The 14,807-nt window shown below is 44.6% G+C and overlaps 1 protein-coding gene across 1 annotated transcript in view; it reads left to right on the top strand.

Annotated features, from left to right (window-relative positions):
* Positions 1–8,122: 8,122 nt before the first annotated feature.
* The window catches only part of ELAVL2 (ELAV like RNA binding protein 2), a 165,246-nt gene continuing 158,561 nt past the window's right edge, over positions 8,123–14,807 (top strand). The window contains exon 1 of the mRNA XM_081894542.1: positions 8,123–8,238. Coding sequence (XP_081750668.1) covers positions 8,225–8,238 — 14 coding nt within the window. The 5' untranslated portion in view covers positions 8,123–8,224. The remainder of the gene's footprint in view (positions 8,239–14,807) is intronic.

Raw genomic sequence — 14,807 nt, 5'->3', positions numbered from 1 at the left:
ACCTCCAAGGAAGGAAAGTCCACCACCTCCTGAGAGAGACCATTCCACTGTCAAACAGATCTTACTGTCGGAAAGTCTTTTCCAATGTTTAGTCATAATCTCCTTTCTTGTAACTTGAAGCCGTTGGTTCGGATCCTACCCTCCAGAGCAGGAGAAAACAAGTTTGTTCCATCTTCCATGTAATAGCCCTTCAGATATTTGAAGATGGCTATCCTATCTCATGTCTACGGACCTTTCTGAGCATGACTGACTTGACTTAGGCTTTTTTCCTGAGGAGGTGAGCGGTCCTCTGCCCTCGCTGGGTTTGTGAGATTATCTGCGTAAATAAGCTTAACACATTAGCAGTGTTTGGGAGGATTGTTAAGATTTTGTGCCCAAATCTGCAGGAAGATCAGCCAAATATAAATTCGATTTGTGCCGTATCTATAGTTTCAAGCAATATCAAAGTACAGAAGATCATTTTAAACATTTCACCCTGCAAAATCCGGGACAGCAGATTTGCTAATGTTCCCTTTGCGAATTGGTGCTGTCCTTGCAAGCATTTAGAGCTGGAAACAGTCTCTCGTGTGTTTTTCTATTGTAGGTTTTATCAAAGATTTAGAGAACGCATAATATATACCCTTATGAAGCAGTTTCCTGGCTGATCCTTCGAGACCATTTTCAGTATCTTCCTTGAGGGTCTAATAATTCCATTACTGAGCAGGTAGCATTATATCTGAATGTTGTATTATCTCTCAGAACTCCCAGGACTTTTGTTCCTGACTTGTCACCTTTGTGCTTCTGAGGCTGTGATTTGTATTTGCTTTTTGTAGTTTCTTTGATAGCCAGTTGACCATAGTAAACATTTGATTGATTGATCTTATGAAGAAGTCCAGTGTCTTCTTGGCTCTTTTTTTCATCTTAATATGGTGCTGGCTACGTTTGCGTAAGTGTTTTGTAAAAAGCTCCTAGAAGCGACATTATGATGTGAAACTACTCCCTTGGTTCAGAGGAAAGAAAGATGGTTTCCCCCCATGTAGCTGTGGGAGGAAGCCATTTTGTTTCCTTAGATTTTTCCCTACTTCTTTGCTAGACACTGTATGGGGAAGGAGAGGCAGGGGGAGATGGTATTCCTCCTCAAGGTTGTAACCTTTAAAGCCCTATATGTCCTAGGACCCTTGTGCCTACGGGACCGCCTCTCCTGGTATGTCCCACAGAGGAACGTACGGTCTTCAAACAAAAACATCTTGAAGGTCCCAGGCCACAGAGAGGTTAGGCTGGCCTCAACTAGAGCCAGGGCTTTTTCAGCTGTGGCTCCAATCTGGTGGAACGCTCTGCCACAAGAGATTAGGGCCCTGCGGGACTTGACATCTCTCCGCAGGGCCTGCAAGACAGAGCCGTTCCACCAGGCCTTTTGCCAGGGCACAGCCTGACTCCCTCCTTTGGCAATCTTCACAGAACTCTAGCCCAATGGTTGCCATCCATTTGATTTGAATTAATTTTATAATGAAATGATTTTAGAATGTTGTATTATTTTATTGTTGTTAGCCGCCCTGAGCCCGGCTTCGGCTGGGGAGGGCGGGATATAAATAAAATTATTATTATTATTATTATTATTATTATTATTATTATTATTATTATTATTATCAAGATGTACAGCAGAAGGGTTCCGATGCAAAAACAAAAACCAGCAATAAAAAGGCCACAATATTGTTAGGAGTTTGGGGTGTTCAGCTCTGTGACCAAACCCTTCTAATCCCTGTATCCAGTAAGTGCTAAAGGCACTGGGAAGCCAAGCTCGCTTCCTGGTGAGGGGATGGGAAAATAAGGGGCTCAGTGTGAGATGGCAAATGGCCCCTTCAGCAGAAAAAGCTAGAGTTGAGAGCAGAGTTTAGCAGTGAAGTAACCTAAAGATAAAGCAGCAAGCTGGAGAGAAATCAGAGCAAAATCTGAGACCAAGGTTTAATAGCTCTTTGAATCCAAGGCTGTGGCTACGGGGTAATAATGTTGTGAACCCCGTCCATCGTAGGCTCAGGTGGTACACATCTGTATTTGTTTGTTTGTTTGTTTGTTTGTTTGTTTGTTTGTTTCTATCCCGTCCATCTGGCTGAGTTTCCCCAGCCATTCCAGGCGGCTCCCAACATCATAATAATAATAATAATAATAATAATAATAATAATAATAAGGCAATAAAACATCAAACTTTCGTAAACAGGGCTGCCTTCAGATGTCTTCTAAAAGTCAGATAGTTGTTTCTTTCCTTGACATCTGATGGGAGGGCATTCCACAGAGCGGGTGCCACGACCGAGAAGACCCTCTGCTTGGTTCCCTGTAACCTGGCTTCTCATAGCGAGGGAACCGCCAGAAGGTCCTCGGTGCCAGACCTCAGTGTCCGGGCTGAACGATGGGGGTGGAGACGCTCCTTCAGGTCTACTGGGCCGAGGCTGTTTAGGGCTTTAAAGATCAGCACCAACACTTTGAATTGTGCTCAGAAACACACTGGGAGCCAATGTAGGTCTTTCAGGACCAGTGTTATATGGTCTCGGCAGCCACTCCCAGTCACCAGTCTAGCTGCTGCATTCTGGATTAGTTATAGTTTCTGGGTCACCTTCAAAGGTAGCCCCACGTAGAGTGCATTGCAGTGTAAATAAACCATATATCATAAATACACCATAGTCTCTACTGTGCCTCATTCCAAAAGGAAACACGAACCCTGGGTAATTGCCCAGAACCCCTGGAATCCTTTTGGGGTGGCATGCAAACAATATTTATGTGGTTGCCATATTGAGGGCTGTGCATCTCCCAAAATGGCTCTTCATTGGATACTGAGGGCAAAAACTGATTTCTGCAATCCTGCAGAAGTTAACTTTCTTGTCACAATTCTTAGTTAGGATATGAACTAACAGAATTCATGATTAAATTAAGATTGGCATGTGAAACCAAGAGATAAGATGGGTATTGATGGATCTGCAGGGGAGAGGGAGCTCAGTCAAGTGGCATCTCAACATTTCCGCTGGCTAAATTCAGAAATGCAGATTTCAGTGATTCAACAGCACTTTTTGGTGACTCTAAATAATATTTTCTCTCCGCTCTCTTTTCTCCCCCTTCGAAACAGGCACACACAAAATTAAGTGACAGTTTGTGTGGCACGCAAGTGAGCACAATTAAGAAAATTCATATTGTCGCCTCCTGAATAGACTTGTCACATTAGTATTCAGAGTTTTTGTCTGGTGACAGTGAAGTATCAAAAAAGATCCCGTATTCTAAAAAAGAGGAAGAAGCAAAAAATCTATTGTGCCACAAGATCTAATCTTTGTCTGCATGTAATTGCCTTATTAAAAGATTTGCAAGCGAACTCCTTCTGTGATTCTAAAGGAGACGGAGAAGAAAAAGGCATGCCGCTTAAACTGAAAGAAAAGAAAATACACACCGCTAACGCTCCCCAAACTCTTCTTATTATATGACAACAATGTGTAATCCAAACTAAAAGTTAGATCTGCAGCCTCCTAGCATTTTAGCAGCAGCAAAGACACAACCGTGGCAATCTAGCATCCATGAGTGGTTTCATATTTAAGCCCAAAGGAGGTGAATTTTGCTCCGCGTAGCCTTCAGCTATGCTTGGCAATATGAATTATGCTAGGTATTATCCATCTAGTTGCTACATTTATATCCCATCCTTCCTCCAAGTAGCTCAAGATGGCATACCTCCCCCTTCCTCATTTTATCTTCACAACAACCCTGTGAGGTAGGCTAGACTAAGAGAGAGTGAATTCGCACCCCCATGTGAGCTTCAAGGCTGAATAGTGACTTGAACCCCAATATCCCAACACTTCTGATCAGTATACCATACTGGCTCTCTAGTTAATTTTATCTCTTTCCCTCCTCTCTCCCCTCCCTCCCCATTGCCCAATGGATTTAGCAAGCGAAGCCGGGGGGGGGGCTACAATTTATGTTGCTAATATGAGCAAGACCAGATTCCTTGTCTGTCTCGGCCACCAACAGTTTCCGCACTCTGAGGCTTCCCATCAACAGAACTGCTCCGCGATTCGGCGGAAGAAAGAGGAGTAATTGCCCAATATTGTCGCCAATGCCAATTAAATTTCATCTGTGTGAGTAGAAGGCATGAGTGAATGACACATTCTTTTAGCCCTTTGGCCTATTCTCCCCATTCCTACACACACACACACATAAATATATAGATATATACAGTGGTACCTCGGGTTTCATACGCTTCAGGTTACAGACTCTGCTAACCCAGAAACAGTGATTCATGTTAAGAACTTTACTTCAGGATAAGAACAGAAATTGTGCTCCGGCGGCGCAGCAGGAGGCCCCATTAGCTAAAGTGGTGCTTCAGGTTAAGAACAGTTTCAGGTTAAGAACAGACCTCTGGAACGAATTAAGTACTTAACCCGAGGTACCACTGTAATCGCTTACTTTGGACTGTAGAGAAGGCATGGGACTGCACATAGGCTTCTATTATGGACAATAGTGTAAATTCATCTCATTCCCACCTTGCACATAACATTCTATGTGTGAGAGAAAAGAAAGAGCCAAGACGCATTTTATTTATTTGGGACACTGGTGGTGCTGTGGTCTTAACCACCGAGCCTCTTGGACTTGCCGATCAGAAGGTTGGCGGTTCGAATCCATGCAATGGGGTGAGCTCCCATTGCCCAGTCCCAGCTCCTGCCAACCTAGCAGTTTGAAACAAACCAGTGCAAGTAGATAAATAGCTACCACTGTGGCGGGAAGGTAAACGGCATTTCCGTGCCCTCTGGCACTCGTCATGGTGTCCCGTTGCACCAGAAGCGGTTTAGTCATGCTGGCCACATGACCCACAGGAGGCAGTAATGGCCACCAACCTGGATGGCTTTAAAGGAGGATTAGACAAATTCATGCAGGAGAAGAATATGGAAGTCTGCTAATGGCAATGTTCCACCTATACTGTCAGAGGCATTCTGCCTCTGTCTACCAGTTTCTGTATTTCCTCTGACCCATCTACTGCAATTATTAAGTTTGCAGATGATACTACCATAATGTGTCTCCTTTTGCATCACACCTTTTTAGATTGCACTGCTGAGGGCAGGGGCTTTGCTTCCCCCCCCCTTTTTTCTAGTGATTTCATATAAAAAATACATGCGGAAATAAGAGCTCCAATAGCAAGGCTCAGATTGCAATCTCATGCGCGCTTGCATGTTTTGCCTGTTGTGTTTCCATCCCACCCACCCACCCACCCAAAGAAGGTGCTGATGTTTCATATGGTCAGTGCTCTCCACAGTCAGCCACCTTGCAAGTTTGCTAAATGCCTGGAAGCAATCTTGTAGGTCTTCGCAGTTGCATGAATTATCCTTGCCTTTCTTAGTGAGTTTCTTAAGGAAGGTTATGCCATAGCCATGGAGCCACCCCTAAGAAGGCCCTGTTTGACGCATCCAGAGAACTTCCTTCACAAATACATAGTGCTCAGAAGCAGAAATTCGGCAGCTCATTTTAGAAAATGGGGGGGGCGGGATACAGATTATCCTTCAGGTATACTCAGCCTAGATAATTTATGACTCTATAGAAGATGACTGGTACCTTGGGGAGGGGGGAGTGACTAAAGGCAAATGAACAAGACTATATCAGATATGTTCCCTACAACCAACCCTCCCCCAGAAAGCTCTAATATTTAGAAATGTACCGATTGATAAATGTGTGGGGGGGGTGTGTGATTTGGGGACCAAATGTTGATCTAGCCCTGTGAAGGAAAATACTATTTTCATTCTCCTCTTTCTCCTTCGGTTGACTGCAATCCATTTAATAGCTGCAATTTTCATTGATGGGGGTTCATAAAATGGTTTGGGACTAATCATTGATTGTTATAAACATTTCATTCTTTAATCAGTAATTCCTATTGAGCTTCGCTGTAGTTAAAACGATTAATCACGGAGCACTGGCATTTAGCCCTTACATAACGTTGGAAAGGCCCTACGATCTGGAATTAAGTCCGCTGTGCTTCCTAGAAGGCCTTATTTCAGCCTGTTGTCAGATTTGATTTCATTTTGCTCTGCTTCGTCTGTGTGATGGTTATTTTCAACAAGATACACTTGTGACCTGGTCTACATCAAAGATGGAGAAGCTTCTTCAGACTGAGGGCTTCAGTGTCTCATGGGGAGCCCCTAGGTGGTGGTGGGCGGGGCCAGAGGCAAATGTGGGTGGAGCAATGGATGTGACACAGACCATTCTACATTCCAGCCTACAGTCTGACTTTGTAGACCAAGGGTAGGCAACCTAAGGCCCAGGGGCCGGATGCAGCCCAATCGCCTTCTCAATCCGGCCCGCGGACGGTCCAGGAATCAGCGTTTTTTTACATGAGTAGAATGTGTGCTTTTATTTAAAATGCATCTCTGGGTTATTTGTGGGGCATAGGAATTCATTCATTATTTTATTTTTTTTCAAAATATAGTCCGCCCCCCCCCCCATGGTCTGAGGGATGGTGGACTGGCCCACTGCTGAAAATGGTTGCTGTACCCTGTTGTAGACCAAACCCATTCAAGCACCTCCCTCATTCCAGGCAAACAACAGAGAGGCATCGTTACAGCTCACGGACAGATTTCTCTCAGGCCAAAGGACTCAAGGAAAGCCTGGAGCGTCTGAGGTTTGGCCCCTGGACCTGGGATTCTCCACCCCAGTCTACATAACAGAATATTTTTGCTGTGTACCTTCAGCTTGAACCGTTGAGGGAAGGAGGGGTTGCCAATGGAGAACTAGCTGAACAGATACCAGAGTAAAGGTAAAGGGACCCCTGACCATTAGGTCCAGTTGTGACCGACTCTGGGGTTGTGGCGCTCATCTCACTTTATTGCCCAAGGGAGCCGGCATACAGCTTCCGGGTCATGTGGTCAGCATGACTTAAGCCGCTTCTGGCGAACCAGAGCAGTGCGTGCAAACGCCGTTTACCTTCCCGCCAGAGCGGTACCAATTTATCTACTTGCACTTTGTGCTTTCGAACTGCTAGGTTAGCAGGAGCAGGGACCGAGCAACGGGAGCTCACCCCGTCACGGGGATTCGAACCACTGACCTTCTGATCGGCAAGCCCTAGGCTCTGTGGTTTAACCCACAGCACCAGATACCAGAAGACAAGGGCAAATGAAACAATACAACCTACAAAAGCTGTCCTGTTGAGCCAAGGAATTTGGGCGTGGATATGATGTCACAAGTGTTGGGATGAAGCTCAGAGTGCATTGAAAGTGGGTGGGTTAAGCATGGAGAGAAAGTGTTGAGTTCTCAGCTGTGTGTGTGTGCCCTGTGTACATTGTTTGACTTCTCAGCCCTTGAATACCCTGAAGAATGCACATTGCCACTTGATCAAAGGGTTCTTTTGCATGTGAGAATGGGTCATCACAGATCTATAATGCTCCAGACAGACCTTTCGCATCACCTCAGTGGTATCAGTTCACACATGCAGCTGTCCATCAAACGTGTGAACCATTGCATGACCACTGACAGATGAATATCTGAAAAAGAGCCTGCCAAGAAACCCTGCACTTGAAGTGGTATATTGGAAATGTTGCAGCCATCAAGTGATAACTACTCCTCGTTTACCAGGCTCAAACCTGCATGACTCATGCGTTTCCAACACATGTATATATCTCATTTACACATTACATTTTTAGGGTTACACTTAAAAAAAAAAAGTATACGTCAAAAAAATGTGAGAGTGGCATTTCAAAACACCACAGTTAAGTGGAGTGTATGCTTTTTACGCACAGAGAGAAAACGGTGGACGTCCTCTTGTCTGCCTGCCTTCAGAAAGGGTTTCATTGAAGGAAAGCCATCCATCACCGGAAATCTACATCAGAGATTGTGAACCGAAATGGGCTTTCAGTTGCTGAAGACTATTCCTCCCCCCACCCCGCTCTTCTCCCTTTGGATACAAGTGACTGGGCACTCTCTCTCTCTCTCTCTCTCATTATCATTCTTCAAAACCAGGCGCTCTCCCGATGATAATCGCTTGGATCTGTCTCCCCAATGCTTTCTGGCTGGTCTTTTTTTGGGGGGTGGGGGTGGGGAGGAGAAAAAAGAGGGGTGGTCTGCTGCTTCCTTTCTGATTGGTCACCCATCTCTCCTTTTGTTTTGGAGATGATTATAGAATTGACTTTCAAGTCCTGGTCTCTCCTCCCTACTTACCCTTATGGTACACCCAGCATCGGGCGCTTAGAAAATTCTTAAGACTTCTTTTATGTAAAGGTTGTGACAAAGCATTATGAGCTTGCAATGGTAAGTGCCCTTTTATTATTACAGTTTCTCTCTCTCTGTCTCTGTCTCTCTCTCTCTCTCTCTCTCTCTCTCTCTCTCTCTCTCTTCTTTTGCATTAGAGAACCACGGATCGTGTTTTCTTGGGAGAGGGGGGGGAGTAAGAGAGGCTTTGGGGGGTGGGACTGCTTCAGAATAACCACCCAAGCGCTTTCAAAGTGCACAGAAAGCGATACTGGGGAAAACTTCAGCTGTTTCATGCGAAGCAAGGCAAAGGCTGTAGAATCAGTCTGTCTGCCTGCCAAAGGATTTTGCAAAATATATGTGCAAATATATATATATCTGCATATACGATATATGTATTGCATATCTCTATGTATGTCTCTGTTCAGTCCAGAATCAGACCCACAACCTGAGGATTGTGCTCTGAATTCTGCCCCAGAAGAGAAGAGAGTCCAGTCATAATCTAGCACCGTCCAAGAACAATGGAACTCCGTCTCCCATTCAAAAACTAGACCCGTCTTCTTCTCGCTTGCACGTCTGGTCTGTCTGTCTCTCTGTGTGTGTTTAACCCTCCCATTCATCAACTGGCATCAGCTCAGCGCTAGAGAGAAATTGACACGCACACCAAAGGCATTACCTAAATACCACGCAGCTTCTCGCTCGAGCTGCAACCCGACGCATCCCATTGGACTCAATGGGCCTTACTCCCGAGTAGACTTGCTGCCTAGTAGGCTTCCACGACCGCTGAAAGGCGGAGGGAAGGAAAAGTCCCTAAGCATGAGACAGGGAAGCAACATCTAAACTTGCATCCTCGCCTTGCAGCCCGGTGGATAAAATGTGATCTTATTAAATGGGGAGGGGAGGCGTCGGAAAGGATCCCAGGGCTGCTCTGCCTTAATAGTTGCCTCGGGGGCGGAGTCTTTCAAGAGGAGCAGTTTGTCTGCATCAGGGGTAGCCAATCTGGTGCCCTCCAGATGTTGCTGACCTTTGGCCACGCTGGCAGGGGCTGATGGGAGTTGGAGTCCAACCACATCTGGAGAGCACCAGATTGGCTGATGCTGGCTGTTATGTTTGAGGTGCAGCCAATCATCTCCTTTCTCCCGGCTCACTGTTTTTATTAGCTACTGCGCCTTTAATAGCAGCTGAAAGTGCATATTTTAGGAAAGATAAGACTGATGCCCATGCTTCAAAAAAGCAGATCTAGCTGCTGTAAAAAAAACTCAAGAGAAGGCTAGGCTAGCTATCTTTCTGGATGATTGGCAGCTTCTCCAGCTACACTTTTATTACTGAAACGGGGGTCAACATTAGGACCATGTTTACCATCTCTCAGTGTGTGTGTATCAAGATAATGAGAAAAAGCATAGGAGAAGGGCTTGGTTTTGAAACATTGGCCACCTGAAATATAGAACCAGTTTAGAAAGAGGGACATATTCAAAGCAGCTGAGAAACACCATCTTAAGATGAAGTTAGTTCAGTGCCTTGTTCCTTTTGTTGCATCTTTATGCATCTAGGTAACTGATACTGATTCACCATTTCAAGTACTGATTCTCTGAGAAATTTGGCTGCAGTTACCCACCTCCCGCTAACCCCAATGGAGGCAGATTGCAAGAAGCTGGACTCTTTGGTTTCATATTGCATCCTATTGCTGCTATTATTATTTTTTCAGCAGCTGTAATTGATGCATTCATTGCAGGCCAAATCTGCTGCCCCTGTAGATCCTGCTGCCTAAGGCAGTCTCCTCACTTTGCGTCATGGCTGGGCTGGCTCTGTTTGGGAAGTTTTATCGCCCTATATTCTAAGTGAAATCAACTTGAAAACAGACCGCTGTGCTCCTCGCTGGAAAAAAGAAATCAAATAGTGTTATGCTGAAAAATTCTTAATACCTTTGATTCCATTTTACAGAAGGCACATGTGAGTGGTCTTCAGTTTTACTCAAAAGTAGGCCCTAAATAGAGGGACGCGGGTGGCACTGTGGGTTAAACCACAGAGCCTAGGACTTGCCGATCAGAAGGTCAGCGGTTCGAATCCCCGTGACAGGGTGAGCTCCCATTGCTCGGTCCCTGATCCTGCCAACCTAGCAGTTCGAAAGCACGTCAAAGTGCAAGTAGATAAATAGGTACTGCTCCGGCGGGAAGGTAAATGGCGTTTCGGTGCCCTGCTCTGGTTTGCCAGAAGCGGCTTAGTCATGCTGGCCACATGTCTTGGAAGCTGTACGCCGGCTCCCTCGGTCAATAAAGCAAGATGAGCGCCGCAACCCCAGAGTCGGCCACGACTGGACCTAATGGTCAGGGGTCCCTTTACCCTTTACCCTTAGGCCCTAAATAATGTTAGGCTTATAAATTTCAAGAGGTCGGCTCAGAATACCACCCTATGTAAGCCAGAGTTGCCTCCAAAAATTGGTTATCATTGTTTTCCTTTAAAAGGGGTGGGTGGGTCCACAGTAGGCCCAGAAAGTGCTGGAAAGGGATGAAGCTTGCATGAAAGGTCTGTTATCTGGTCTTGACATTGATCACATCTCCTTATCCATCAGAAAACCTCTTAATTGGTCCAAGATGAACCTTGTCCCCAACTGAACACTCTGCATTGCTTGATGTTTTATCATGTTTTTAATATTTTGTTACAAGAATGTCCAGAGTTAGAAACAATAAAGTTGTTGTTGTTGTTGTTTGTTGTTATGGTCCCTGGAGTAGTTTTTCTGGAGCAGAAAATCTAGTATACAGTGGCACCTTGGTTTACAACCATAATCCGTTCCGGAAGTCCATCTTTAAACCAAAACAGGTTGTAACCCAAGGCGCGCTTTCACCAATGAGGCCTCCCCCCCAAAAATTGTTTGTAATCCAAAAATAAAAATAAAAAATGTGTTGTAATCCACAAGGTTGCAAACCGGTACACACACTTCCGGGTTTGATGTGTTTGTAATCCAAAACGTATGCAAACCAAGATGTATGCAAACCAAGGTACCACTGTACATGTTTAGTATACACATATACTCCTAAGGCAATATACTCCATGTGATTATTGCAAGACAGGAAGCAGATGTGAGGAGCACATCAGACTGCATTGTATATGTCTCCACTTCTTGTTAGCATCTACAGTAACCAGAGGTACCACAAAGAAAGAGGGCGTTGTTTGGTTTCGGAACAACAAATAGTGTTTACAAGTGATGGCAATATGAACTGCGGACGAAGATTTCGTCAGTAACTACTAACGACACCTCTAGGAGGTCCTTCCTCTTGGACCAAGCTCTCTTGAGCCAGTATTGGGATGTTAGTTGAGATGTTGATGCTAGTTGGTTAGTAAGTAGGAAGCTACTCTCCTGTTCGTGCAAGTTTTGCAAGATTTAGGGAAGGCGTCTTGCTATCTCAAAATACAAAAGCTTCAATATACTGTTAAGGGGAGGTCAGATGGGGAAGGGCGTACCTTGGTGTTACATGGCAATCATGATGTGGGAAGCTATCCCTGAGATGATCCCTAGCTGTAGAAATTTCTTATACAACAGTGTGGGAAAGGAGCCAAACCTTAGCCTTATTCTGCATGTGCCAAAACAAAACAAAATGGTGCACTCATTGTGGAGGGGAAAAAATTATTTCTTGAGGAGGAAGTGACAAGCAAACTGTGAAATCATTTTTTATGATTTTTGTAAAAGGAGTGTGAGATTTGTGTGATTTATCATGTCCAAAAATGGGAGGTTTGCAGAATTGTGCAAGTGTTGCAATTACACCTGTGCGGCAGTTGCACAAAAAGGCGTTTCAGTACCCAGGAGAGCAACTCACCAACCAGAAAGAAAAACCAGCCCTATGCTCCTAACAGATGCTTGGGCAGCCAAAATGAGCAGCAGAAACAAAAAAAAAAGAGGGTATGGTTGCATCTTTCTAAAATTTCTTTTTCAAAACCCTCCCCTCCCACCTAAAAAGCACGAGTGAAGAAGAGAAGCTTAAGGAGATTGTGTTATTTCAGTTTTTTTATTGACTTAGGGAACGTAGAAATGTTGCCATGTCTTGATGATCTAGATTAGTCTTATGAATAAAGTGGAAAATACATACCAAAAATAAAAACAAGTAACACATTTGATTGTTATTTAATCTTTTGTAGACTAGAGCCCACTTCTTCAGATGTATGGAGTGTGATTTTCAGTTGTTGGGGGTGTTGCACACACATACACACACATATGTGGATGTAAATGTGGTGGTGTTGGAGAATGTAAATGTTGTGTGTAAATGGCAATGGAACGCAAAGATGAAGTCTGCAACTGTTGGCAATGATGGCCGGGGCTGGCTGAGCATCCAGCATCATGTAGAGGGCAACCAGGTTCTCAGCCCTGCATTACAGGATGCCATGCTCAAAGTATGTAATTCTTTCGAGAAATTTGTTCCTGTTCCATTTACAGGAAATGTATAAACACAGCTCTTTGGTTTCCTGTTTGCAAAGGCATACAGAACTCAGAGGAGGCATTCTACCATGTAGGAGAGATCAGTGATATGATCATCTGACTTTTTTTTAAAAAAAAACAGCAGCAACTTTAAATAAGTTGTGTGGGGCTCTGGTTTTGAGTGGGGAAGTAGTGTTCACAGGAGATATGGCAGGTATTTGTAGAATTTGTACTGTTAAAACGGAAACGGGTCAAACCATTGCAAGAGGTTCGATAGTTACAATGGAATGGTCTCAGGGGTAGGCTGCACATTTTTATTTTTTATTTTTTATTATTATTACTTTGTCAATAAAATAAAATAAACCACAAAATTGGAAGGGGAGGGGGGAGTAGTGTTCAGAGGCGGGGCTTCTGTGACTCGTGCCTATTTTCCATGCCTTGGAGTTCCTGGTAAGTGGGGTGGGGGTTAAGACAAAGGTTTCGATATTGTGCCTGTCTTTTCTTATTGCATGGCTAATAGCATCTTGAAGTGTGTACAGCATTCCTCCTCTGATACATTCAAGAATAAATAATCTTTCATGCTTCATAATAACTACAAATTATCAGCATTTTCTTACTTTGAATGGCATAGTAATAATTATACTACTACTACTACTACTACTACTACTACTACTACTACTAATGTTATTATTTGTATCCCGTCCATTGGGTTGGGTTGTCCCAGCCACTCTGAGCATAGCGTGGGGGGTACAGGGCGGCCGGCCGCACCGGGCGCAACATCTGGGGGGCGCACGCTCGCACTCACAGCTCTGCCCCTACCTAAAATCCACGGGTTAGGGGGCGCAAATTACTTGCCTTGCCCCGGGTGCTGACAACCCACACTACACCACTGACTCTGAGTGGCTTGCTGCTTATATTAAATCAGACATTAAATGCTTTCTGATACAGAGCTGCATTCAGATATCTTCTAAAAGTTGTATAGTTATTTATCTCCTTGACATCTGAAGGGAGGGTGTTCCACAGGGTGGGGACCACCACCGAGAAGGTCCTCTGCCTGGTTCTCTGCAACCTCGCTTCTCGCAGTGAGGGAACCGCCAGAAGGCCCTCGAAGGAGGGCCTCAGTATCCAGGCAGAATGATGGGGGTGGAGATGCTCCTTCAGGTCTACTGGGCCGAGGCCGTTTAGGGCTTTAAAGGTCAGCACCAACACTTTGAATTGTGCTCGGAAACATACTCGGAAACCAAGCAGAAATACAAGTCAGCAGTTCACTATGGCGAGCTGCATTGCATTTCTGTTTCAATTATAGCAATAATTTCCAAATTGGCATCAATACATATAAATTAGAACTTGCAAATATCAAGCAAATATGTGCTATATCCTTTGACCTCTTTTATGGTTGCTGTGTTTCCTCTCTTCTGGCAAATTGTAAATGACCTTAAGAACATAAGAGTCCTGCTGGTCCAGGCCACCAGCTCATCTAGTCCAGCATCTTGTTCTCATAGTAGCCAACCAGATCACAGAATCATAGAATTATAGAGTTGGAAGGGACCCCTAGGGCCATCTAGTCCAACCCCCTGCAACAGGAAACGTGACAAAAGATACTTACACCTTCCAATGATCCATGCACATATCCTGGAAGACACAGCTGAGTCGACGTTAGAACTGCTCGTTATAATATTTGAGAACTGAGGTTAGCTTGGCAGCCTATGAAAAAGCAAATATGTTTGTGAGAAGCCCACAAGCAAAATCCAAGTGCAACGCTTCTCTCCCCAGCCACTCAGTGTGTAGAGCAGGGGTCATCAAACTTTTTCAGCAGGGGGCTGGTCCACTGTCCCTCAGAACTTGTGGGGGGCCGGACTATATTTGGGAGGGGGAATGAATGAATTCCTATGCCCCACAAATAACCCAGAGATGCGTTTTCAATAAAAGCACATACTCTACTCAAGTAAAAACACCAGGCAGGTCCCACAAATAACCCAGCGATTCATTTTAAATAAAAGGACACATTCTACTTGTGTAAAAACACCAGGCAGGTCCCACAAATAACCCAGAGATGCATTTTAAATAAAAGGACACATTCTACTTGTGTAAAAACACCAGGCAGGTCCCACAAATAACCCAGAGATGCATTTTAAATAAAAGGACACATTCTACTTGTGTAAAAAAACACTGATTCCAGGACCGTCCACAGGCCGGATTTAGAAGGTGATTGGGCCAGATC

Source organism: Podarcis melisellensis, assembly GCF_964234715.1.
Source record: "Podarcis melisellensis genome assembly, chromosome: 17".
NCBI classification, from domain to species: domain Eukaryota; kingdom Metazoa; phylum Chordata; class Lepidosauria; order Squamata; family Lacertidae; genus Podarcis; species Podarcis melisellensis.
This window is presented reverse-complemented; position numbering and strand designations above follow the sequence as displayed.